The sequence below is a fragment of the Paralichthys olivaceus genome, chromosome 24 (assembly GCF_024713975.1).
Source record: "Paralichthys olivaceus isolate ysfri-2021 chromosome 24, ASM2471397v2, whole genome shotgun sequence".
NCBI classification, from domain to species: domain Eukaryota; kingdom Metazoa; phylum Chordata; class Actinopteri; order Pleuronectiformes; family Paralichthyidae; genus Paralichthys; species Paralichthys olivaceus.
Window position 1 is genome coordinate 435903 of NC_091116.1, and position 24991 is coordinate 460893.

Here is a 24991-nt window from a genome sequence, read left to right on the forward strand (position 1 = left end):
ATTGGACTCTATTCTCAGTAACACTTAATGTCACCGTTTATAGATGAGGGGATACAGTTTCTATCAAAGTCTTTCCACATGAGACATGTTGACGTTTTCATATGCTTGACACAAAGCAGACTTTGTTAAAGACTCCTGTCAATCAAAACATCCATAAATATCTGCATATAACGATGGACGATGCATTCAACTTCCACCCACTATCCAGAAATCAAGCCAGAACAACTCGCATGTGAACGCCACCATCTTGCACATTTGGAGTCAGAGTCTGCACAGTAACAATCAGCAGCGAGGTCCCGCCAATTTCAAAGCTTGACGATTCATGAGTCTGTCTCCGACAGAGAGCAGTTCATGACTACTGTATTGTAATTTTCCATATGGAAAAAACTCAACCTGTGCCATCATTTACACTTTATTAGTGATTTATTCCTCAGAGGTTTTCAGAACCAGGACTTGTACTAACCACAGTGTTCGATTACATCCATTCATTACAACAGCAGAAGCTGATTTAACGATGTGGAGCACACACAGCGAAACTTCTTTTAATGACAGAGCGTCACTCAGAGGAACATTATACTTTTAACACAGACCTGCACTAAAACAGCTGTGTCGACAGCGGCAGCTCAAATGTTGACTTGAAATTGAAGTTGACAAATGACAGTTATATATGTAAAATAACATGTAATATAACAGCCATACACACACATATATATATATATATATATATATGTATATATATATATATTTTACATTTATTCATGATTTTGTTTTAAATGCATTGACATGCACATTATTCATTTATTGTAGATTTATTCAATATATATATATATATATATATATACATACACACAGCAGTTTGAAAATCATGAATAAATGTAAAATCTTGATGAGACTATTATGAATGTGTTGTAAGACTTTGGGGTTCCATTTATTTGTGTGAAACTTTGTGTTGCTGGTGGTATTTTGAAATTCAGTTTCATTGTGTTTGGATTTATATCTTTATTTGCACTTTGAGTTCATTATTTGCAGTTTTGCTTCTGAAGCTCCTTCTCTCATGCGTCTCTCTTCCTGTACTTCCTGTCTCTGTCTGGTTTCACTCGTTAGCGATTGTCTGCACTTGCTATAAAAAAGCATTGTAAAAATGTAGTGGAGCAGCTAGTAGAGCGTTTGCTCATGTATGTCTGCCTAATATCAGGATCAGTATCAGATCTAATCATGGAATTCATTTCATTGATCTATGGAGACTCTGTATTATTAGAAGTTTGAGTGCAGTATGACACAGGCAGCAACAGGACCAATCACGAGTCTCATGGGCAGAGGTCACCATGCTGTCCGAGAAGTTACAGAAAGCAAGAGTGTCACAGGGTGAAAAAATCCGGAGGAAATCATGAGATTGACCACAAAAAGAGAGAAGTTTGGCCACAGACAAGAAAAAAACCAGTCAGTGTTGATGGATCTTCGTCAGTCAGGAAAACACCAAGGGAAGTTACAACCACTGATCATGGGTTTTACTGGTGTTTCAAAATCATTTACAAATAGAGATTAATAACTGAACTGTTACAGCTCCAGTTATTTCTGAATCTACAGCACTTCTCTATCACACACAGCATTTACACACTGACAGAACAGAATCTACATTATTTATTGTGTGGAAACAGCAAAAAATGAAATGGTCTTACAACATATGTGTAAGTTTACTGTATAGAAACCCAGGATTAAAAGGAGAAGTGCCGTTTCAGTCATTACATTATGCAAATGTAATCTATTTCTAATTTATTGTACAATCCGTGATGATGACTCAATCAGCAGCTAAATTAAGGAGCTGGGGATTGAACCAAAGACCTTCTGGTTAGTGGATGACCAACTCTATCTCCTGAGTCACAGCCACCCAATTTGTCTACAAACTCAAACTGCCCCACGTCACATCTTGGTAACAATATTTGACAAGCAGGTGATGGAAATAGGAGTCGAAATTACAAAAGTGAGGCGAAAAACGAGATCGAGAGCAGTTCTTACTAAAAATACACACATCGTCTCTAAAAACAGACCAAAGCCGACAGGAAACAGACCAGAATAGACGTGAATCACTGACAGGAACCAGGTATTAAAAATCATCGTGCAAACATTGCACAGTTCCCACATGCACATTGACACCAAGGTCAACAATCACTCAGCAACCTTTTGTTAACAGAGATACACACCTCGCCTCCTGTCTGTGACACACACACACACACACACACCGATACACACACAGTCTCTCTTGGGTAATTATTCCACCTTTTATTGAGCCACCTTGAGTAAATAAGGATGTAGCAGTATACCGTATCACTGTTTTCCTGTATTGGCTTCTTGTGATGATTTCTCACAGGTGGAAATAAAGTCATTGTGTTTTCTGTGCAGCTTTATATCATCCATGGCAGGAAAATTAATAGATGTGCATGAGTGATTGCCCCCCCCCCCCCCCGCACACCTCAAACACCAAAAAGCTATTTAGCATTTAAATGTTCAATGTAATTTAGCCAGAATGAGATTTTGTACACTGAAGTTATCTCACTGACTTTGCAAGCACATTAATCAGGGCAATTTATATAATTTCAACTTTGACGAGAGCTTGTGATTATAGTTTGAATCTATACTTTTTCTCCCTGAGACCTGACTGTAGAGAAGAAACATGACATAATGCTTTTTTCCTCATTGATCTGATGTTGTATGTTGCAGCTGTGCCAAGTAGTTATTCTTCAAAAGGTTCATCTCATCATAAAAACAATTCTAAAAAAATACAAAATTAGTCAGCGAATGGGCCGAGTCACAAGTTTGAATAGATATTCCAACTGACTCAGCTTTTCAGGAGGAGCGATGGAACAATCTGCAAAATTATTTGATGTAACAGAGGCTTTTAGAATATAACAATGCATGTGGTAATCGTGTGGCAAGCGAAAAGCTGAAATATTTGTATATTTTGCATTAAATAAAAAGACTATTCTGCATTTCAACCACACACTTACACACCTCACACACATATCCCTCTGAAAACTCACTATATAGCTGCTGACAGCACAGGGCGTATCTGTAGTAGCTCTCCATCTCCTCCAGCGAGATGCTGATAAACCTCTCTCCTCCAAATCCCCGTCTTCCAGGCTTCCTCCCGTCCCTCCGCATGCTCTCCTCTTCCTCCCTCGCCGTTTTCATATCCTCCGCTAAAGAGAACTGTCTCACCCGTCTCATCCCGCTCTCCTCCTCATTTGTGTTTCCAAACGCTCCCTGTCTATCTCTCCCATGCATATGCACACACACACACCTATCAAAGTTTCTTGAGTGATTATACCACACCTCTTTCTTCAGCCCCTCCCGCCTGCTGTGGAAATCTGCCACACTCATGCACGTGTGCATGCAACCACCTCCCAAATGTTCCAATAATACCATACAACACTACGTCTGGTATGCATAGACTTAAGCAGGTGACGGCTTTTATGAAAAATGATGCCATGATGTCTGCAGATTGAGAATCCTTTCAACAGCCCATGTACATTTGATCAGATATGGGAGGCTTTATTGCTTCAGCTACAACTATAAAAATCTGATGCAACTTCTACTCTGTGTTAATGAATCATATGCGTTTCAAGATACATACACAAGAGCCTGAAAAGAGTCTGCGAGAGAAACTTGTTCACCTGCATAAGAATTGATTAGTCTGTGCCGCGTCACAGAATTTACAAAAATCAATGCCGCCTCTTTCTGAACCCTCTAAACTTGACTTAACCTGCAATGACCCCCTGACACACCAGCGTGTGCATGTTCCTCCGCACAGCTCAACAGGTCCCTTAAGTGTGGAATCAGAATTGAACACTCACCTCCTCTGTTAGTTTGCGTGTGTTTGTGGTTCTGTTTCCTTTTTGTGGCTTGGCGGCCACAGCAAATACAGGCGGACATGACACACAGTCGACCAGCGTGTGTCTGACTTTTGTGCTTGTCTGCCTGACACTGGTGAACAGACGTGTCTGCTGCTGCTGCATTGAGACATAAGTCAAGTTACCAATTAGCCATTAACAAGGGCTATTCCATGTAATCAGTTACCAAGGTCCAACGACAAAGAGTGAGTGCTGATGCCACATATCATGAATACACAACTACACTTGTTGTTAGAAAACATCCACAAAACAACAATTTACATACTATTATATATAAATACTATTATTATATACTATTTATAAATATATAATCACTTTAATCCAAGAAACTTTTGCACTTTCATGACCTTAGAATGAGCCCTTCATAACTATACTCTTCTGGGGAGTTCGCCATTATTTTCTGAGAAATTAAGGAAAATGTTGCAAAACGTCATATCTCGCAATGTCCCCTGATCTGGATCTGCAGCTAAATGTTTTGGTTCTTCCCTGACCCATCCTTCTACTAAGTTTTGTGGTAATCCTGCCAGCGGTTTTTGTGTAATCCTGCTAACCAACAAACAAATGGACAAAAACAGAACCTCCTCAGCGATTACCTCATAAATGTCTTTTAAATAATTAATCTCAACCATCACGCATGAATATCACCGAGCAAAAGACATCCACACATTGAATTTCCCTACGTAGTCTGTCAAATTCAAAGTCGTCCACACGAAGCCAGACTTTATTGAAGCATCAGCAGGAAACTAAAGGGAGAGGGTCTTCTATTCTGTTTGATGGTGAGGGGGGGGAAACACAGCAGGGGGAATCTCCCCGTGGTGATTGGAAAATCCTGTCCTGTCATCCTGTCACACTCATTTAAGTGGCACACACTAGAGAACCAGACACACTTCAGTGTACTCACACACACTCAAAACTACACTGACCTCTTCTCCAGATCGCTCTATCGCTGCTGCTGTGTGGGGAGAGTCGGGTCAACGCGCTGACAGACGCAGACAGATTGTGGAGGAGTCGACTTAGAGCAACTTGGCCCTCTTGAACAGACATGGTCACGTCAGAGAGCGCTTCATGCCGTCATGTCTGTACGTTCATGGACCCTATTCGGGCCGCCCTGCCCCTCTCTCTCTCTCCTCCCCGTCTGCTGTGCTTCCTCTCGTGAATGTGTGATGGTTTATCTCATTTAACGTCTGATGTGTGTTTATCACAGGAAAGAGAGGGCGGAGGGCGGGTTATGACACAAGCCCCTGTTCAGCTAATTATACTAACTTGTGTGTTTGTGTCTGATCCTGAGCACAAATAACAAATTAAATGATGTAATTAAAAAATGTAGGTCAGTTTCATGTGACTAAAAATTTCTATAATTGTAAGAAGATTGCACCAGTATGTGTTGTTGATGTTTGAAGATATTTACTGTCATTTTTGGCCAAATTTAACACACTTAAGCTTAGAACATTGCAAAAAGGAATAACTGCTGCTACTAATTTCTCATTATCTCTGACTAATGCTTGTATATTGTTTATTTGATAGATTCATTTTTGCCTAATATAGGAGCTCATTTAAAAGAAGCTTGTGGCATCAGGGAGGTTTGGACCACTTTTGAACATTACCTTCGCCAGGAAGAATAGTTAAATTACACTGGTGCCATCCCGTAAAGTTGTCCTTCTCCCTCATCTTTTTTCACCCAAACTTCACACATTTGCACCAACCCTCCCAATTTAAACTTCACAAGCAGCAAGCAAAAGCTGGTCATGCACTTTTTATTAAGTGGCACCTCCTCACTATTAGATTAAGTCCAACAGATCAAAAACCGGTGCCCTCCTTCTCTTTAGTGGCTTCAAAACCGGTCACACTAACAACAAATAGAGTTACTCTATTCTTTTCCAGATAAAGACCATTCTCTGAGAAGAGCTCGACTGTAAATCACAAATTGTTGTTATATATTTTAATACAATGATTAACTGGTATTGTTTGATTTACTTCTCAGAAAACAATGCCTGAAGAAACAGTAAAGGAAAAAAAGGGGTTGAACTGAATGAAGATGCAGTGGAACCTGTGACGCAACACTGATAATAAATGTGTATATTCACCACAAACCCTGGTATTTAGATAAGTAAATGTGAAGGGTTATCTTTAAGACTTGCTGTACAACAAATAGTAGCTTAGTCCAGAAGGTAACAGGTAAAATATTGTTACTTTGCTTCGAGTCTACATAGCTGACATTCTGGTGACTGGATGTCTCCTGAGCAGAAGCTACTCTGTGCAAATTATGGCTGCATGATGTACACTAAACTCAAATTTTACTCCTATCTGCTATCATGTGTGCACATTGCCCCTGTAAATAACTGCACACAGGGAGATGATGACAGTAAATTATATATGATCATTGCTGCAGATTGTCTCACTGGGTCAAATTACTCCATTATTGCTGGAACTCCTTGAAAGACAGCTGGAATAAAATCCCATTTTCAAAATCATGGCCCCATTAGAACTCATTTGCAACATGCAAGCTGTGATGTGCAATTTTCTCTTGCATTGAATTTGACACATTCAACTGATTCAAATTAAATTTGCAACTCCTTGAGAGGGACACTTGCAATCTGCGGGTGAGCAGAAACAAGCCCCAGTGGACTGACTCAAACACCTGCTGCTAAGACATGTTAGCATCAACCACATGCAACTGGGACAATAAAATATACTATCTGCTCAAACAAGCTCTTTTTGGCAAAATCTAAATAATAAAAGAATTTCATCTTGTAAAATCATCTGTACACCTACATTCAGCCGGATTTATTCAGATTTCTGTTATGTTGCCAACAACCGGAAAATATACAGAGGTGAAATAAAATCCATATTTGAGAAAGGGAATAAGAGGAGATTTATCACATATTAGGAGAATTGAAATGATATTCTCAGGAGCTAATTAAGGTTTGCAAAGTGACAGAAGATGCAAAATGAGGCTAAGAGTGAATGCATTTCTTTTAGGCATGAAATATACACATAAATCAGCACTGACAAAATGCACAGCGACAATGTGAGGTGGCAAAAGCACAGATCCCTACCACTGATTGTCGACAGCACATCCAGCGATCGCTCCGGGTCTTCTGGCACCGACAGCTGCCCTCCCATCCTCGCTCCAGGACACAGATCTCAGCAGACGCTCCTCTTTGACATGAAATTCACAGCTCTCTGAAACCACCACAGACCCTAAACATTACCAGAAACAGCCAGGGATTAGAGAGAATCTCTGACCATGAGCAACACTGAGCAGTGGACTCAGGTGAAAGAACAGACAGAGGCTGAAACTGTGTCCATTTAATTTGGTCAGCAGCGCACAGAGAGGGAGGGGAGGAAGTAAGACACACACACACACATATACACACAGGACAGTACTGAAAGTACTTCTGCAATTGCATAACACATGATGCCTTTGTGTACCACACACACACTTCTGTCCTCACTGGCGTTAACAACGTTGCTGTCGCTATATTTATCTTTCCATTAAATTGAGCTGTGCAGCAGTAACATTGGGACGTGCATGGTCAACTTAGGTCCAATACTAGAACAATAGAAAATATTGCATGACCCCTGTAGATCAATGGCATCAACATGTGCAAATAGTTTATTTGAACCAAATCTGTTGCAGGTAAATTTACGTTTGTGCAAGGAGCTGATGTCAGGTCAGTGTTTTCTGGCTCATGAGGAGTATGAGCATCAATATGCACCCTGATCTTACACACACTCACACACACACCTGATGACTTAAAAGTACATTTGTCCAATTCCACCCATCCAGCTTCCAGTCCCCACAACACAGTGGCTCCTTTCACCACTTTGACAATAGCTGCAACGTGCCCCTGGTCATATGGACAGAGATCTTGTGACGTGGAGATATGCCAGGCTAAATAAAGACCAAGGCAAGTTCCACATGCAACACAATGTGACAAGTTCCCAGGGGGATGTCCGGTGCACTGCAACATTGAAGAGTGAACACAGATTTTCTACAGGTGTTTTCTGAGGAAGGGCCACAAACTCTGAAAAAACAAATAGAAAGTCTCCTGATGAAATAAAGAAGACCAGGCACTCCTTCATAACTCATCCCAACTTATATGAATATTAATGATAGGATCAAAAAACGAAATATGCATAAGAGCAATTATTCCAAGTAGCAGGCATCAGCACAAGAAACATGTCTAATTAAAAAATAGCTATATTGCATTTAAAAATTGGTACGCCGAATTGACAGTCACATTGTATCAATTAAAACCTCTGGTTATTAATTCAATGAAAGGCGTGTAGTCTTAGTTTGTCGATATGTAATTTTAAAACAGCAAAAATTATAAATGAAGTTCGTCGTGCTAGCGCCTCCTCGGTTCTATGACAGACAGAGCAGCGCTGCCTCCATGCGTCGTGTTAGGAAATTACAGAAATACAAATTTGACTCAGTCGAAAGTTGATGGTTCACTTTTATTTCGTAAAAACTGAAAGTGACTAAACGATCACAAGCTCATGTGACTCCTTACCTGAACGTTTCCAAAAACCAAGCAGCGTCCACCTCCGCGCAACAAAATAGACCTGGATAAGTGCTGCTGCTGCTTCCTCCTCTTCTTCCTCATCCTGTTGGAGGTCAGACTTCAATTCATTACCTAATTCACATTATTGTTGCAATAGTGCACATGTGACCGAGCCGGAAGTTGTTCTGTATGAGCTGATGGGCAGTTTGCGTCAATTTAGGTCCAATAACGAGGAGAGCTTCGAGGCGCCTCTGGGAAACCAACAGGAGAGGAATGGCGACATCTAGTTGTCAAATGAGTTAGTACAAGAAAAAGAATAACAGCAAACTATTTATCGCAGAACGATTCTGTTGAATTAAGGATTTAAAGACGACGCTGCGGAGTGGGACATTTTATATTGACTGAAAATAAATGCACGTGTGTTCCTGTGTGTGCGTCGCTTGTTTGAACGGTGCTGTATAAATAAAGTTTTGATTGATTTATATTGGACATCTCCACCATTGGCTGTGTCAAGTTGACTGGAGAAAAAGGAGAGATGACCGGAAATGAGCCATTTTCCTTTAAATTAAAAAAAAATAATAACCCAACAATATCCTTATAACTTAAATTTAAGCTTTTTGTTGGATGGTATTAAAAAAAAGAATTAAAAGAATATGCTGTTACTTAATATAAACGTTTTAAGAGAATGCTTTAGCAGTGTAGTGGGGATGTATATATTTTAATATTGTTGTACTATTTGATATTATTGTTGTGATATTTGTGGAGTCAAAGAACACCACGATTTCGAAGTGCTTCCGGGAGGCTTTTACTCATAAAGCCAACACCGGAAGTTGCGTCGTCTCATTTCTGCTGGCTTCACAGTGGCACCCCAAATCGCCTTATGGTTGTCCGGGACTCGAACGATTCGCTCTCGGCCAAAAACACGGAAACACGAGCACACGCGAACGTCCGCGGGTTGTTTTCATCGTGGACATTTCGTCTCGTCTGAGGACAGCGGGCTTCCACATCCATTTTAAGACACACTCGTCTCCCCCCGGTGAGTTGCCTCTCCCTAAAAAAAAACCAGCGTCTCAACTTTGATGCCATAGCGGATATCCTCGTGTTCGACCCCCTTCTTCTTCTTCTTCTTCTTCCCCTCGACACGGGACACACGCTGGAGTTTCGGGACACGTCTATCGTGTGCATCTTTTTCTTATTTAGTGTAAACATGTGTTGAACGAGCCAACGGGTGAAAACGCGCGTTCAAACTTCACACGTCGTAGCCAGGCAGCAGCAGCTAGCTCGTCCCGTTACATAGACTACACCCACTATCTTCAAATCAGCCTCTCGATGGGCCACTCGTCACTTCAGGGGAGAATAGTCGATTAGCAGCAAGCTCAGGTGGAGAAAATCATGTCCCACACGTTTATTTGAATTATTCCCGTCGTGGTTACGCGGTTTTTTGTTTTTTTTACACGTATTTCCATTCCATTCAAATAGTTGGAAGCAAACTCTCGGCGGGTAAGTAGGCGAAGCTACAAGTGTCTGCATGAGGAGGACTCGGCACCACTCCTCCTGGTTCACCATCATTCCTCCTTTCTTTAAAGCCACTGTGTGACTCTGTTCTAAAGTCTTTTCACTTACTTTCACTCTGTGGTGGTGATGATGTTCACTGACTCACCTGCAGCCACTGAGATGGACCGCAGTCCTCTTCTGATTTAGATCGGGGACTTCATATGTAGGTGCCCTGCAAACCAAACAACAACATTGGATTGCCTGGGTCCTAATTTCAAATTTTCATCTGCCTGTGCAATAATCATTCAATCAGTTCATGTGCAATCATTTCACTGTACATAATCTCACACTGCATAGGTTTCCTGTTTTTACACTGTATATAATAGTTTAATTAAATCTTTATTTGTCATATTCCTTACACGTATTGAATGTTAGTTATTACTCACTGATTGCTGCTGTAAAACTGCATATTCCCCCATTGTGGGACTAATGATGGATTATTTTATTGGATAACAAACTTCCCGTTAATGTACTCATCAGTATGACAAGACTGGATAGTACAAGTCAAATACCTCAGTGTTGCCTAAAACTCAGGTAATGTGTATTAAAATTGAAGCTTTAAATTAGTATTGGATGAAAATGGAACAGTGACAGTCGTAAGAAAAGGATGTTTGGACCAGGGCCGGTCAATGAAACAATAATAATTTTTGCAATACGATATTCATTGATAGCATTGATTTACCATAGATTTGCCCATAAGTCTTTAAACTTAAATTTCTTGACATGAAATGTTTATCTTGATATAATCTTTGACCATACCGCTCTTTGCCTGAATCATTTCAAGCTCATTTTACTGTTCAACACAGGTCATCCCCCCTGAACTGTGTCAGGCCTGTGTTTCAGGTCAGATAAATGCAGTATTGTGACAGTTATGTTGAAGAAAACCCAACACAAAAGCAATGTTATCAATAAGAGCAATCTAATTTCATTCAGTCGTTTAGTTTTCTGGCCGCCACCCATTTGGCCGTGCCTTGGTTTGCCCACATCGCTTCTCTACAACAGTCGTTGCGGCTGGAAATTACAAAACAGATTATCGGACTGTCTGATAAAAGTAATGGGTCAAATTAAGGATGAGATACGGTGTGAAGTCGATAAAAACTTATCATTCAAATGTGCTGTAGTTTGTGTCAAACTGATCTTTTATTTTGACACGATGTAACTATAAACTGTATAGATACAGTATCCAAGGAGTCATTGCATAATACACTGATTGTCTTTCAGCTTTTTCTTTCATAAGAATTAGGAACAGGATTCATTTAATCTTTGCTTTTCAGTTTACTTGACTTCCTCTTTTCTTCTTATATCATCTCTCCTGAAACTATATTGTTATTTTCAACTCCATGCATTGTATTGCCAGGATTTAACTAATGGATCTTTCATAAAAAACCTTCAGAAAGGAATAATGTTGGGGGTGAAATCAGGTTATTTAGTTAAGAAGGAAATGCTAGCAGATAATATTGGAAAAAAACATGTCTGTTTCTCTTTCAGGCCCTGAGATACAACTGCTGTTGTCATCCAGTGACGGATTCTTCCTCTCAGTCGACTGGTGTAAGGAGGCGAGGAAACAAAGATGCCGAAACCGGTAAGAAACTGAAAGCTAGATGAGAGTTGGTGTACAAATGTCAAGCACTTTTATTGTACTGTGTTTTTAAAGAGATACAGACATGCACATGCATTGCTCAGAGCAAGAAGTCAGGGAAAAACATTTGAGTTAGACACTTTCAATGCTAATTGATACAGATTGTTTGATGGAAAAAGTCTTTCAATTATGTTGCTCAGGATATCTGATATGAATCAGAAACATGAAAGTTGCTTGTTTGTTCCTGCTTAGTCTGCTTGTACAATCTGACTCCTCAGAACTGCTCTCTTGCCGTAACGGTAGGCGTGCACTGCTGCCCCAAGGCTACATTTGAGCGCTTGGTGAAGTGGCAGTGTCATGCCCATGGCTGCTCCCACTCCTAATACTCCTCTTCCAAGTAAACAACAGCCAGAGTGTGAAGTGTACTGCCTGGCCCACAGGCCGTGCAACTGCAACACTGCTGCCATTGTTGCTTAAAGGGTGGAGAGAATGCCAGAGAGAGTCCTGGGATGTGAACAACGCCAATACAAGAGCGATTTTATGCAGTCGCTTCATGGTTGTCTGATTCCCACTGTTGTCATGCTGCTTTTTTCATCATGGGAACATGTCACACATGGGTCTGGGGATATTGTTTGTTTCACGGTTAGTTTTCTCTTTAAAGGAAGGGATTGTCAAAGAGTGGAGTTGTCCAGCCCATGTGCTACTCTGAACAAACTAAATATGATACAGCTCCTCTTAGCATTTGGCATTCTTACTTAACCAGCTCAAGGTCAAGTTGCGAATGCAAGGAACTGGGAACAACAGGCTTCAGGCTTCTCCACAAATGGAGCACATCTTCTGTCGGTGTGGGGGACAGCCAAAGATGTCCTCCACTTCCCTCTTTTGTCTCTACAGTCATCAGGGGACCTTCCCAAAAAGGCAGCTTGTACGGCAGAGTGCTGGCCTCTCTGCTGATTGGAACATGTCTGTCACAGACAATAACTGACAGAGAAAGTACAGCTTGTTGCAGGGAGGCACTGACATAATAAACAGAGGAAGGACAGTGGGGCCGATCAGCTGTTGGGATAAGTGCCAACCCTCAAAAACGTTTGGAACGGTCTTCTTATGTCTCAGTGTAGGCTCTGATTTGGCACAAAAAACAGTCGTAACAAAAGTGTTTGTTGGGTTGAAACTATTTGTAGTATTTAGATTTGTATGTTAATTAAATTCAGTCCGTTCAGAAACCGTTGAGAATCTCATAATGAACAGTATTGTAGCAATTTTGTAAATATTGCATGATCATAACTTTCTACCTGCAGTGTAGTGTTTTTTAAATTTAATTCACTATGATCTTTAATTCAACCTGTTGCAGAAGCCCAGTATATAAAAAAGAATAATCATATTCATTTTATGGCTTTAATTAACCACTCTTTACATTATCATTCAAGTTATTGGCTTAAAACATCAGAAATGCACATTGATAACTTAAACCATGCAGCATTTTTTCATAACAATGTTGTATAAGTGAGAATAAGATAATTAGACTGATGCTCATAAGATGCAGCATAGCAGTGTAACTCTTCCATAGATAATCATTTCATTCAGCAGCTTAGTTCTACAGAAACTTGTAAAGAAAGTTACCCCGACTTTCTCACACTATAGTGTGGAGTGTTTTCAAGATGTAGGCACATGTGTGTGGAGTTTTCTGTGGAGCCTTTCATAGTGAGACCAGCCACTTAAAACCAATTGAACCAGTGCTCTGGAGGGTGTTTTATTTCTGTTACACACTGCTGACTGTGACCTTGCTGGCTTAAAGAGTCTTTGTATACGCCCGTTGGTTTATGCAACTTAAATGTATTTGCAGTTACATGGAATAACATGGTGTTTCTCTGTCTGTTGATATCACATCCCCACACCCCTTTGTTTGGTGCACTCCGTGGGCTGCAGAATTATGAGGTGACAGCACCCCACAGGATGAGGGCCCACACGGGTTTCCTAGCCTGCGGCTGTTTTCCTGTTTGCAGGAGAGGAGGCCCACCGTGTGTATCGGGGCCCAGTCTGTGTCAACATCCTGCCTGTGTGCAAGCACAGAAACAAGGTGAAGACACAGGATTATCACCAGACGACCAAAGGCCTGGCAGGGAAAGGAGGAGTCTGATGAGCATAGGGATCAGCAAAGAATGGGATGTTGATAAAGAGAAGAAAGGAAAGTAGGGATTTGTTGTGGTGCTGTGGCGATACCCAGCGTCTTAGGAGGTATGAAAATATCGGCGTTAAGGGGAATGGAGGAGCTGCAGTGTTGGTGCTGAGCAACATTAAACTATTGTTTCTTGTGTTTGACCCTTCACCCCATTTACAATACAAAAGCTAGGTCCATAATCAAGAAGAGAATGCAAGACCCTCCTTTTTCCCCTTATTATTGCCCCTCGAATGCATCTTGTAAAATCTCTGGAAATGTTTCAAATCCTGTTTATACAACAGTGAGCATGGATACGTAGGGTTTCTTGTTCCCTTCTCACAGGGAGCCTTCAAACTGTCTAGTTTCTTAAAAGATGAGTTTGTGTTTGTAGCCCCCCCCCTTCAGAGGCCTGCCTAACCCTGCAGGGGGGTTAATCGGAGAGACAGACAGCTGCTCAGAGCCCAGCAGGACAGATTAGCAGCTCTACTGATTGAAGTGTGTGTGTGTGTGTGTGTGTGTGTGTGTGTGTGTGTGTCTCTCTCTTAAGGCCTCGCTCCGCAAAGCTCCTCTAAACAGCTTACAGTAACTTAACAGCTGCACATTTAACAAGGGGCCTGTCTGAGTGAGAACTCCTCTTCACAACTGAAATGGAGAGGGGGATTTACAAACGTGGCAAAATGACACTAAGAACCGAAATACAGGCAATTTAAATGATCCAGCCACTGATTTTGCATTTGATTAAGTGGACACTCGGTTTCAGATTCATTTCATGGTTCACTTCTTGTTTTGAGGAACTGTTGAGACACGTCAGTCGACATCAAGACTCAAACTCCCTTCTATGACGGGGCAGCATTAAACACACCTGAGTTTGTGGGTAAAATACAGGACCTGCTTAAGCAAAAAACAAACTTGTGAAATGTGTCTGCTGGATTAACCCAATGATTTCAAAAGAGATCCTGTTAGGAACTGTCTTGTTGGCACTCAGTGTGTCATCTGAGGGACAAGTGTTGCATAAGGACAGGCTTGCAAAAGTTGCTTGCCTTTGAGACTTCTCAGTTGTCCATGTGTGTGATTAGCTGTTAGTGTCCCGGCATGTTGTTGTTGCTCTTCTCCTCCCCGTCTCTCTGCAGGAGAGAGGATTAACTAACCGTCTGGTCCATACAGGATCTTTGTGCTCTGTGGGTTGGCTGTGTTTTTGCAGAGACACGTACTCGCCTGCAGCACAAAGGGCCAGCTCTTTCACAGCTGATGGCAGGCGGGCCCCACACATACACAGGGCAAGAGACATTCAAGGCTGGTCACTTAGAAACCCCAGTTCAACGCTACACTCTCCAGAACTGCTCCTGTCGCAGGAAGTCAGTGAGGCAGCTTCTTTTGAAACAAACACAAAATCCTAATCCATCTTTCAGTGAACCATGGACATTTTGCTGATGTGGCATTTTTCGGGGTGTAGATTTGTTGCTGGATATTCACAAACAGATCTCAGAACTTGGATTAGATGTAAATTTGCAGCAACAAAAAAACTGATCTTGACGGAAGGCATAATACAATAATTTACTCATTTAAGCTGTCCACTTTTCCATCCAAATTAAAGCTCTGCCTAAAGAAGGTTAGATTATGAGTTGGATACAAGGAAAGTTAATGAAAGATGTCTATAGTGTGGAGAAAGTGCTGCAACTTTTCATGGCCAATTAATGAGTTAGACAGAGGTGGATACATTGTGGTGGGAGCTGTGCTTAACTTTATTCTTTTGCTCTCTGCCTCTCAATTTCTCGCCTTCATCTGTACCATGCATGTTTCCCTACGTCTCTTCTCGAGTTGGCAACATACAGCCTCTTTGTGGATGTAGTTGTGGGAGGAAGGATGTGAGAAGCTTCAGAGGTCGGCCTAGCTCTGCTCCGTGCCATGAGCCGCTGCTAGGCGCGCCGCCAGTGCTGCTTAACGGGGCACAGCCAATGACTGAGTTTTTATCTCCCGCTCCGCCCCAGCAGAGGCCCTGCAGTTGTAGGCTGCCTTGAGAGGTGGGGTTTGCTCTCCCTGGCAGTGTAGGATGGAAAATGAAAGGGAGACGAGAGTTTACAGTGTCCTCACTAAATTTGGGTTATGGTTGACACAAATTGAGAAATTACACAACAAGATGTCATTAATCTCTGTAGGAATTCTGTAATTTTCTGGCAGATTGTTGCTCGACCGAAAAACATTTCATCCCATAGCAGACGATCTTAGAATCAACCACCGAGAGCACTCACTGTTTCTCATTTGCAATTATAGGGTGTCTTTGTTCAGTGGTTTTTGTTTGAGAATAAACTTTTAAATTTATGACAGGGAAGCATCAATTTGTGACAACATTTGAAACTTCTACTTGTATCTAATATTTGAAAATAAAATCTTTGTATTTGTCATTTAGCAACAAGTTTAACTTCTTGCTGTGTTTGTTTTCTAGATCAACGTCCGTGTTACCACCATGGATGCAGAGCTGGAGTTTGCCATCCAACCCAATACCACAGGAAAACAGCTCTTTGACCAGGTATGCATGAGTGACACAACTGACTAAGTTTCATCTTGTATGCCCTGAATTTTTAACCGTTTTCCCTTTTGTTCTGCACATTTTCACTCATAACCTGTTTCAGCTGCCTCAGTTAACACATTGTTTGACTCTCGATTGCCTCTTACAACTCATCAGAAGCACCTTTTTTTGTCCATCTCAGACATATTTCCTCCACGTCTCACTTTACCCTCATCCTACATCCATTAAGTGTTATTACTCAAACAAGCAGTGCACAGTTTACCTGACATCCCAATGGGCATGTCATTGTCAGCCAGCTTTAGAAACCTTAACAGCAGTAATAAGTGATAAGGTGAACTGTATTGATAAGATAAATATATTGTTATATGGCTCCACCCTATTGAGAGAACCCCACCTCTGTGGCATGTCACCATCGTCTACACTGTGAACAGCTGACTTTAAAATGATCCTATAACAAGCTGTAGTATTGTTTTTCATTTTATTTGGATCTCAGGTGGTGAAGACAGTTGGTCTGCGGGAGGTCTGGTTCTTTGGCCTACAGTATGTGGACAGTAAAGGCTACAGCACCTGGCTCAAACTCAATAAGAAGGTGAGTGTCACTTTACTTACTTCACCATCATCAAAAAAAAATACAGTTTGTAGCTGTTCTTTCTTCCATCTCTCTGCCTCCTTCTCCTTTTAATTCTTTGCCAGCATTCAGTCTTGATCTGTTTGTCTGTTATCCGCTGTCAGTGTCTGTTGTTTGTTTGGGATTTGTCTGGAAGTTGTGCTGTGGTTTGGAGCCTCTGATGTTCTCTTTCAACAAGCCTCCTCTCTCATTCAGGCCAACATACCCTCTGGCCTAAACCCCAGCTATTACAGTGTGTCTGTGTTTTTCTGAGTATGCGTGACAGAAAATTCCCCTCAAACAGTTTTCTGAGTCTCTGTCTGTCTGTGTGTGTACGTACCACTAACACATGTCAGACGATGCACATTACAGGAGTGTCTTGTGATGAATATGCTTTATAATGTAAGTTACTTAATGTACTTTTGTGGTGAATTTTAGCTCAAACAATGCTACGTTTGTGAGGCAGATGCATTTCTTAAACATAAACACAAAAGCTAAACATATTTAAAGCAACCCTAAATGAGGTTGTTAAAGAATTTAGACCAAGATGTGAAACTGAGAGTACCTCACATATTTTTTTGTACTGGAATCTGGGATTTAAATGCAGCCAGAGGTGTAGGAAGTCTAATCAGATAAGCAATTCTAGAGTTTGGGACCTATACTGCAAAAGTGTGATAGTCTGAAGTCACAAATTGGGCTCATACATTTACAAGCTGACGTGTTCATTCTACCTGGACAATAAGATGTAGCTATGATACAAAGATTATGATCATGTGACTGAGCGATGGATGAATGATGTCACTGTTTTTTTAGGTTACCCAGCAGGATGTGAAGAAGGAGAACCCCCTGCAGTTTAAGTTCAGAGCCAAATTCTTCCCTGAGGATGTGTCGGAGGAGCTCATCCAGGAGATCACCCAGAGGCTCTTCTTTCTTCAGGTAACAAACCACTCTCTGATCAAGTTTTTATCTAGATGTAGACAATTTTCCATAAAATGTGGACTCAAAAAAAGGGCTAATTAAGATGCTACTACTGTTTCGTGAAGGTAAACAAGTGATGAGGCTAATCCTCCAGTCATGTGCCAAATTAAAAAAAATACTGCAGAGGAAGCAGGCGCAATGAGATGATCATATTAAAATTTTGAAAACTTCTATGAACTTTTTTACTTCCTCCTGTTCTGCCAGGTGAAGGAGGCCATCCTGAATGATGAGAACTATTGTCCCCCTGAGACGGCGGTGTTACTGGCATCATACTCTGTCCAGGCCAAGTATGGAGACTACAACAAAGATGTCCACAAGCCTGGCTACCTTACCCATGACAGACTGCTGCCTCAGAGGTACAAACATCTAACAAACCGCTCTGAACATAATTGACCAAACTGCCACCTACTGCGGGAGGCGTCCGCTCAGTTTCCACCTACACTAGATAACACAAACCCTGGAATGCGTCTCGTTCCCTGGTCAGATCTTGTATGATTTCCTCCAGAGGAAACAATTCTGTGCTGATCGACATTCCTTCAGGCGAAAGTCATTTCATTGTGGCCGTGTGTGTGTGTGTGTGTGCAGAGTCCTGGAGCAACACAAGCTGACCAAGGAGCAGTGGGAGGACAGGATACAGACTTGGCATGAAGAACACAGAGGAATGCTCAGGTTTGTGTTAAAATGTCCAGTTATTTAAAAAAATGTAAATCAAATCAGATGAATTTCTCTTTCACAGCTATGATAATATTCCTAAAAGCACAACTCACCTGCTCTGTGTTTGTTCAACTCATGACCTTCTGCGTCTCCTCTTCGTTAGAGAGGACTCGATGATGGAGTATCTTAAAATCGCCCAGGACCTGGAGATGTACGGTGTCAACTACTTTGAGATTAAAAACAAGAAGGGCACACAGCTGTGGTTGGGTGTGGATGCTCTAGGCCTCAACATCTATGAACATGAAGACAAGTAAGAAAAAAGCAAAAGCTCTAGAATCTCGTTGCCTTCCCTAGTTTTTTTAAATTGTCCTGACATTTGAATTCTTCTGTCGAGTAACTGACTCGATGCAGCTCATACAACATGCTACGATCAGAACGGCAGGTAGACGTGTCACACATGTCGTCATAATGATGTCCGTTACACTGGCTGTTATACAAGTTAATTACTAAGCTCAGTTCTTTGTTTGATATTAACATAAACATTGGGCGAGGACTCACAAAAGTCCAGAGGACGATATTTTTATAAGTGAAAAATGAGGCTGAGGTGTAGAAAGGAACCGAAAGAGTCTTTCCTCGTCAGAGGAAAAGGATAGATTTAATCACAGCTCTGGTAGCGTTTCCTCTCACTGTCTCTCTGCCTTTGCCTTCCTGTCTGTTATCTGGAGTCATCACAGCTGCCATCCCTTTTCCCTCATCCAGGTAACAACAGAAAGACAAAGAAATAGTTTTTGTTTCCATTCTGTCATCAGATCTGTTCCTTTTTGATCAGAGAACTTTGGCAGGATACCTGGATATTTTGAGTTTCATCCAGCTTCTGTTTCCTGTCATTCAACTTTACTTAAAATGCAAAATAAAAAAAACAGTCTGTTAATTTCATGTTAGGCAGTTTGTTCATGCTGGGCACCATCTGCTGGCCAATTTTTATAAAGCATGTTTGTTTTTTTTTAGGTTGACACCAAAGATCGGCTTCCCCTGGAGCGAGATTCGAAACATCTCTTTCAATGACAAGAAGTTCGTCATCAAACCTATTGACAAGAAAGCGCCTGTGAGTGTCAAAATCATGAAGACTGTCCTCAGAGAATTTCTGTTTTACAGTTAAGTATATATCTTCTGCTGCTCTCTTCTCTTACCCTTGTAGGACTTTGTGTTTTATGCCCCACGACTGCGCATCAACAAACGAATCTTGGCGTTGTGTATGGGAAACCACGAGTTGTACATGAGGAGGAGAAAGCCCGACACCATCGAGGTGCAACAGATGAAGGCTCAGGCCCGGGAGGAGAAGCACCACAAACAAATGGAGAGGTACTGAACACACACACACACCATCCACAAATATTCCTTCTTAAATAATGTAAGTAACAGAGCAAAGCCTATCAGACCGTGATTTTCAGTGATGTAGCAACTGTTTACTCCGAGTATGGTGTTTTCTGTGTTTTTACTATCAATTCATAAATGTGTTGGGGTTGTTTTTTCAGGGCCCAGCTGGAGAATGAGAAAAAGAAGCGAGAGCATGCGGAGAAAGAAAAGGAAAGGATAGAGCGTGAGAAAGATGAGCTCATGGAGCGTCTAAGACAGATTGAAGAGCAGACGATGAGAGCTCAGAAAGGTATTTGTTTTTCTTGCTATTCATCGATCTGTTCACCTATCTATATTGCCTCCCCCTTTCCTCCCTCTGTCTCTCAATTCAGAGCATCTCTCTTGGGTCGCAAGTCCAGATCAGTTGTGTCTGTTGAACTGAAAATGTGGTTAAAGCCCTGCCTCTTTGTTTGAACGTTTTTTGTGTTTGTTCCCACAGAGCTCGAGGAGCAGACTCGCAGGGCCTTAGAGCTGGAGCAGGAGAGAAAGAGAGCGAGGGAGGAGGCGGAGAGGCTGGAGAGAGAGAGGACAATGGCCGAGGAGGCGAAGGGGGAGCTGGCGAAACAGGCCGCAGACCAGCTGAAGAACCAGGAGCAACTGGTGTGTGTTTGTTTGACTGATGCTCTGAGCAATTTCAGGCGGTGAACATTGCATGCATTAGTAGGTTTTTGTGCACACAAGCCTCTTTAATAGACAGAGCAAGCAAACACTGACTGTTTGACGTATGTTTCATCCCAGGCTGCTGAACTGGCAGAATTCACAGCCAAGATCGCTCTCCTGGAAGATGCCAAGAGGAAGAAAGAAGATGAGGCCACAGAATGGCAGCACAAGGTACAGCGTTCCTCTCCTCAATCCTGCAGAAGCAAACTTTGGCCTTGTTGTTCAATTGTGATGAACCTTTTAACCACAGCTGCATACTATGGCTGAGTCTTGTTATCGCGTCAGTGTATTTTAAAACATAACCGATCAATGTTTCTGAACTAATGGAGTCAATTGATAAATGAAGCATCTGAGCAATTAATGGAAAATTATCAACCATGACAACTTCAACTCCGCCTCCTCAGAGTTACTATTTATGAAACTATGTATTCCTCTTGCACTCTCCCTCCTGCAGGCTCTCTCAGCCCAGGATGACTTGGAGAAGACCAAGGAGGAGCTAAAGACGGCAATGACAATTGTGCCGGCACCTCCAGGTGGCAATGCCGAGAGCGAGCACGACGAGCAGGACGAGAACCACGCAGAGGCCAGCGCTGAGCTGTCCAACGAGGGCGTCAGCCAGTTCGACCTCCGCAGCGAAGAGGCGCGCGTCACCGAAGCCCAGAAGAACGAGAGGGTGAAGCAGCAGCTGCAGGTGAGCGACAAGGGAAACGTTCAGAGAAATCTGAAAATTTCTGTTGAAGCAGTTTGCAAAGAAGAAATATCAGTCAGGCAAAGGCGATCTCCTAATTTAGTTTTCCTTTTTTTTCTGTCTTCTCTTTTCCTTCCTCTCAACCTCTATTATTTGTTATCTTCTCTCCCATCACTCAGACATTAAGTTCAGAGTTGGCCGAGGCCAGAGACGAAACCAAGAAGACACAGAACGACGTGCTGCACGCCGAGAATGTGAAAGCCGGCCGAGACAAATACAAAACGCTGCGCCAGATCCGACAGGGCAACACGAAGCAGCGCATTGACGAGTTTGAGTCCATGTGAGGACGGCACCTCTCCCCCCCCCCCGCCCGCTTTCCCCTCAGGGGTACGTGTTCCCGAACTTTCCCCTCGGCGGCTGCTCGATTTTTACATGGACAACAGATGCTGCCGTCCCCTCAACGCCCTCAAGCAATATTGAGAAATTATCTTTATCTGTCAAACTTTGCCAAAGTCCTGTCTCACATCTCCACTCTGAAAGTTTGTACATCTCGGTGATGCAGAGCTGCTCACGCGGCTTTGAACAAACACACCGTCGAACTGCAGAGGTCTGTATCTGTAATCCGTTATCACAGGGGAAAAAAGAAACTGTAAAACCAAAATGGAAGCGATTGGAAGTTTTATTTTGAGTAAACAGGGCCATAGAAAGCTACTTTATTTTGCCTAACGACTTGTATGCAAAGCTTTAGAATGAATCCATACTTTGAGTTAAAAATGTCCTGTCCTTGTTTTAAGTTCTTGTCCTCTATTTTGTTTGACTCGTTTTATCAATGACGCCCTTTCTTTCAGTTGTCTGTCCAACACAATGAGGAGTTTGGGAATAAATGAGGTCACAGTTTTCATGCATGTTACATCAGGTCACATTTCACATATTAAATATGCTTATACACTTAGTCCCTGTTAGCTAAGCTGACATTGTTTCAATGTCTCATTAGTAGGTTTCTATACAAAGACACTGCAGTATTTCAGTTTCAGTTGAGGCTGAATAACTTGAATAGCGATATTTTCCAATTCTGATTTTTTTAAAATGGACCCTCGTCACATGGCAGGTTCTGATGAACGAATGTAGCAAAGACAACAAAGGGAAAGTGTTTCTTTTTTTACATGCGCAGGTGATAGGACCGCATGTACCGAGCTTGTGCCACTGAGCTATCGCCCTCGAGCTTAAAAGTGTTACGAAGATAAGCTAACTGGTAGTTGTGTAGCCGTGTGTCTCTTTGTGTGTTTTTCTGTCGCATCCCAGTCACCACAGATGGTTTTCTCTGCCTACCAGCACACAGAGGATCCCAGACAGGACAGAGCAGACGAGTGTCGCGTCTGCTGCTCGTGTCTGTCCCAGTGTATGATTGTTAGTGGGTTTTGTGTATGTCAATATATGAATGTGTACAGGTGTGGAAGCTGAAGACGGGCACCTCTCTGGCTGGGGAGCTTATGAAAACATCAGTCCTCAATCCTGGACAAAACTCTACCTCAGTAATGTTAGCAGTGGTGACTGACAGTCAAACACTGTGTGTGTGTGTGTGTGTGTGTGTGTGTGTGTGTGTGTGTGTGTGTGTGTGTGTGTGTGTGTGTGTGTGTGTGTGTGTGTGTGTGTGTGTGTGTGTGTGTGTGTGTGTGTGTGTGTGTGTGTGTGTGTGTGTGTGTGTGTGTGTGTGTGTGTGTGCACTCCCTCTTTCCAATACATAAGGTCATGATTTTTTTCAGTTGCTGTTACATGCTTGTGCTAGTTTTGAGAAAGTGTTATTTCTTACACTTGAAGCTATTTGTACTCAGTGGTCTCTCCCTCCTCGCTCTGTTGTTGAGTAAGAGAGGAAATCCCTAAACAACGAGGAAGGCGAATGTAATAATGTTGCAAGCATCAGAATAGAGGTGGACTGTAAAGAGATTATCAGAGGTTGTTTCACTGTCCCCCTGACTGGGACCTGTGATGTGTGACTGGACCCGAGACCCCTCAAAAGAAGGCTGTCTTGTCAATTAATTAAAATGGCCTGAAGTGTCTGCTCAGACCCTTTTTCTCCTCTTTAACAATTTCCACTTTTAAGCAATACAAATGTCATGTTGGGAGTTGTAAGTACCTCCAAGTCGTACTCCAGTGTGACATCTTATTTCTCTGTAGCATCGACTCCGCGTCTGAGCCTCGTGTCAAGTGTCTCTCGCTGTAAGAAAATGAAAAACAAATGCAATTTCATCAATTTCTATGACAAGTAGTGCAGCAGTTGAGTCAATTTACTTTGTGACCTTCAACATTGACATTATTTCTGATTTCATTCACATCTCTACTCATTCTCACATAACTGTTCCCATCTCCAGCTTCCTGTTGTGTCTTTTATGAGGTCACAGAAAGTTAATTGTTGAATATGACAAAAACGTTCCTGGAATTGCTTCCTGTTTGGCAAGTTGTCTTCAAAGTAACAGCACATTTATTTTTTGGCTGTCATGCTGAGCTGAATTACAGAGCTTTTATTTTGAAAAATGGTAAACCTGTATCAAATAAAAACGTCATTTCAGTAAATCTGTCAAACTTGTCTATAATCAGTCATTTTAGATTTAGCAATATGGGGGCCTGCTGCATACATTGTTCTCATCTCTTATTATGTCTCCATCTTAGAAAGTCCTACTTGTAACTTCTTCCCAACAAAACATTAACAGTTTAACAATTGCACTCAGTAGAATGTTATTTTCATGAACAATATGATCTCTGTACAATAACAATGGACCCTATTGTCTATTCACATGGAAGATCTGACATCTCTAACCTTGGTTTTCAGCAGGAGCTCAGATTATGTTGCTGATAGGCCTCTGTCTTATATCTTGTTTTAATTAAAGGTTCAGTGTGTACAATTTAGTGACATCTAGAAGTGAAGTTGCAGCTGAATGCTCCTCATCTCACCCTTCCCAACATGAAGGAGAACCTGTGGCGAAGTCAGGTACTTTTACATTAAGTCATCTATAACTTGCTCCTGTTAAATATTAATACAAATAAAAGAGGTGATGAACATGTTTCGCTTCACAATCGTCGCCTCTTGAGAATCTTTTCAAACAATGTGAAATATGAGCAAGTTATTGATGCTGTAACGAAAAGTTTGGAGTTTCCCCTTCATTAAAAAAACTCAGTGAAAACCTCCTGAAACTTCACAGATTCATAATAAATGACTTTAAATCTTCAGTCTGTTTCTGTTTTGCTCAAACAGTCAGAGAATTCTACTGAATTTAATAAAACCACCGTGTTTACTAGAGGAGGGGGCGTGACCATCACCGGCGTGGCGAAGCTAGCGTTAGCCGCTAAAGCTTAGCTTTACACCGTGAATCAGTGAGAGAGGGACAAACACAATGTGAACAACAGTGGGGGAGTGAATGTGGTTCGAAACCCACCTCAGAGGTGACGGTACATGACGGTACAGCTCAGTCTGCGGAGGAGACACGAGCACCCGCCGGAGTCCGTACACAAACAATTCAGACCAGGAAGTGGAAACGGAAGTGACGCAGCACGCTCCCCTCAGTACGTCAGCACGTCCGTCAGGAGACAAGGCGAGCGGAAGTCCAAACACCGTTTATATAAGAAATGAAATTCATTGTTCAGAGTATAAATAAATATAGATAGCTTTTTCATTCAGATGCTCTGATTTCGCTCCTTTTAAAACAAATGTTATGTACAATTGAATCATATTTAGTTAAAAACAATATATTTAGTTGCT

The 24991-nt window shown here is 41.8% G+C and overlaps 2 protein-coding genes across 18 annotated transcripts in view; one reads left to right on the forward strand and one right to left on the reverse strand.

Annotated features, from left to right (window-relative positions):
* mcf2la (mcf.2 cell line derived transforming sequence-like a) overlaps positions 1-24980 on the reverse strand; it is a 57847-nt gene extending 32867 nt beyond the window's left edge. For 8 of the 16 annotated variants that reach the window (XM_069520540.1, XM_069520536.1, XM_069520535.1 and 5 more), the window contains exon 1: positions 3039-3279. In XM_069520540.1, coding sequence (XP_069376641.1) covers positions 3039-3225 — 187 coding nt within the window. In that variant the 5' untranslated portion in view covers positions 3226-3279. Of the gene's footprint in view, positions 1-3038; positions 3282-4831; positions 4968-6964; positions 7303-7656; positions 7937-8425; positions 8520-10076; positions 10143-23371; positions 23453-24668 lie in introns of those variants that run through there. The other 8 variants (XM_069520552.1, XM_069520547.1, XM_069520543.1 and 5 more) reach the window with 6 other exon arrangements.
* On the forward strand, positions 9246-23817 carry LOC109641404 (radixin-like). 2 transcript variants are annotated; one of them, XM_020105853.2, is made up of 15 exons: positions 9246-9452; positions 11459-11552; positions 16151-16234; positions 16728-16823; positions 17655-17777; positions 18024-18175; positions 18405-18488; positions 18637-18783; positions 19482-19578; positions 19672-19835; positions 20009-20139; positions 20329-20489; positions 20628-20720; positions 21004-21240; positions 21417-23817. In XM_020105853.2, the coding sequence occupies exons 2-15, from the start codon at positions 11541-11543 to the stop codon at positions 21579-21581; spliced, it is 1746 nt and encodes a 581-aa protein (XP_019961412.2). In that variant the 5' UTR covers positions 9246-9452; positions 11459-11540; the 3' UTR covers positions 21582-23817. The 2 variants fall into 2 exon arrangements, with proteins under 2 accessions (XP_019961412.2, XP_069376656.1); XM_069520555.1 differs by lacking the exon at positions 9246-9452 and adding an exon at positions 9721-9916.
* Positions 24981-24991: the final 11 nt, after the last annotated feature.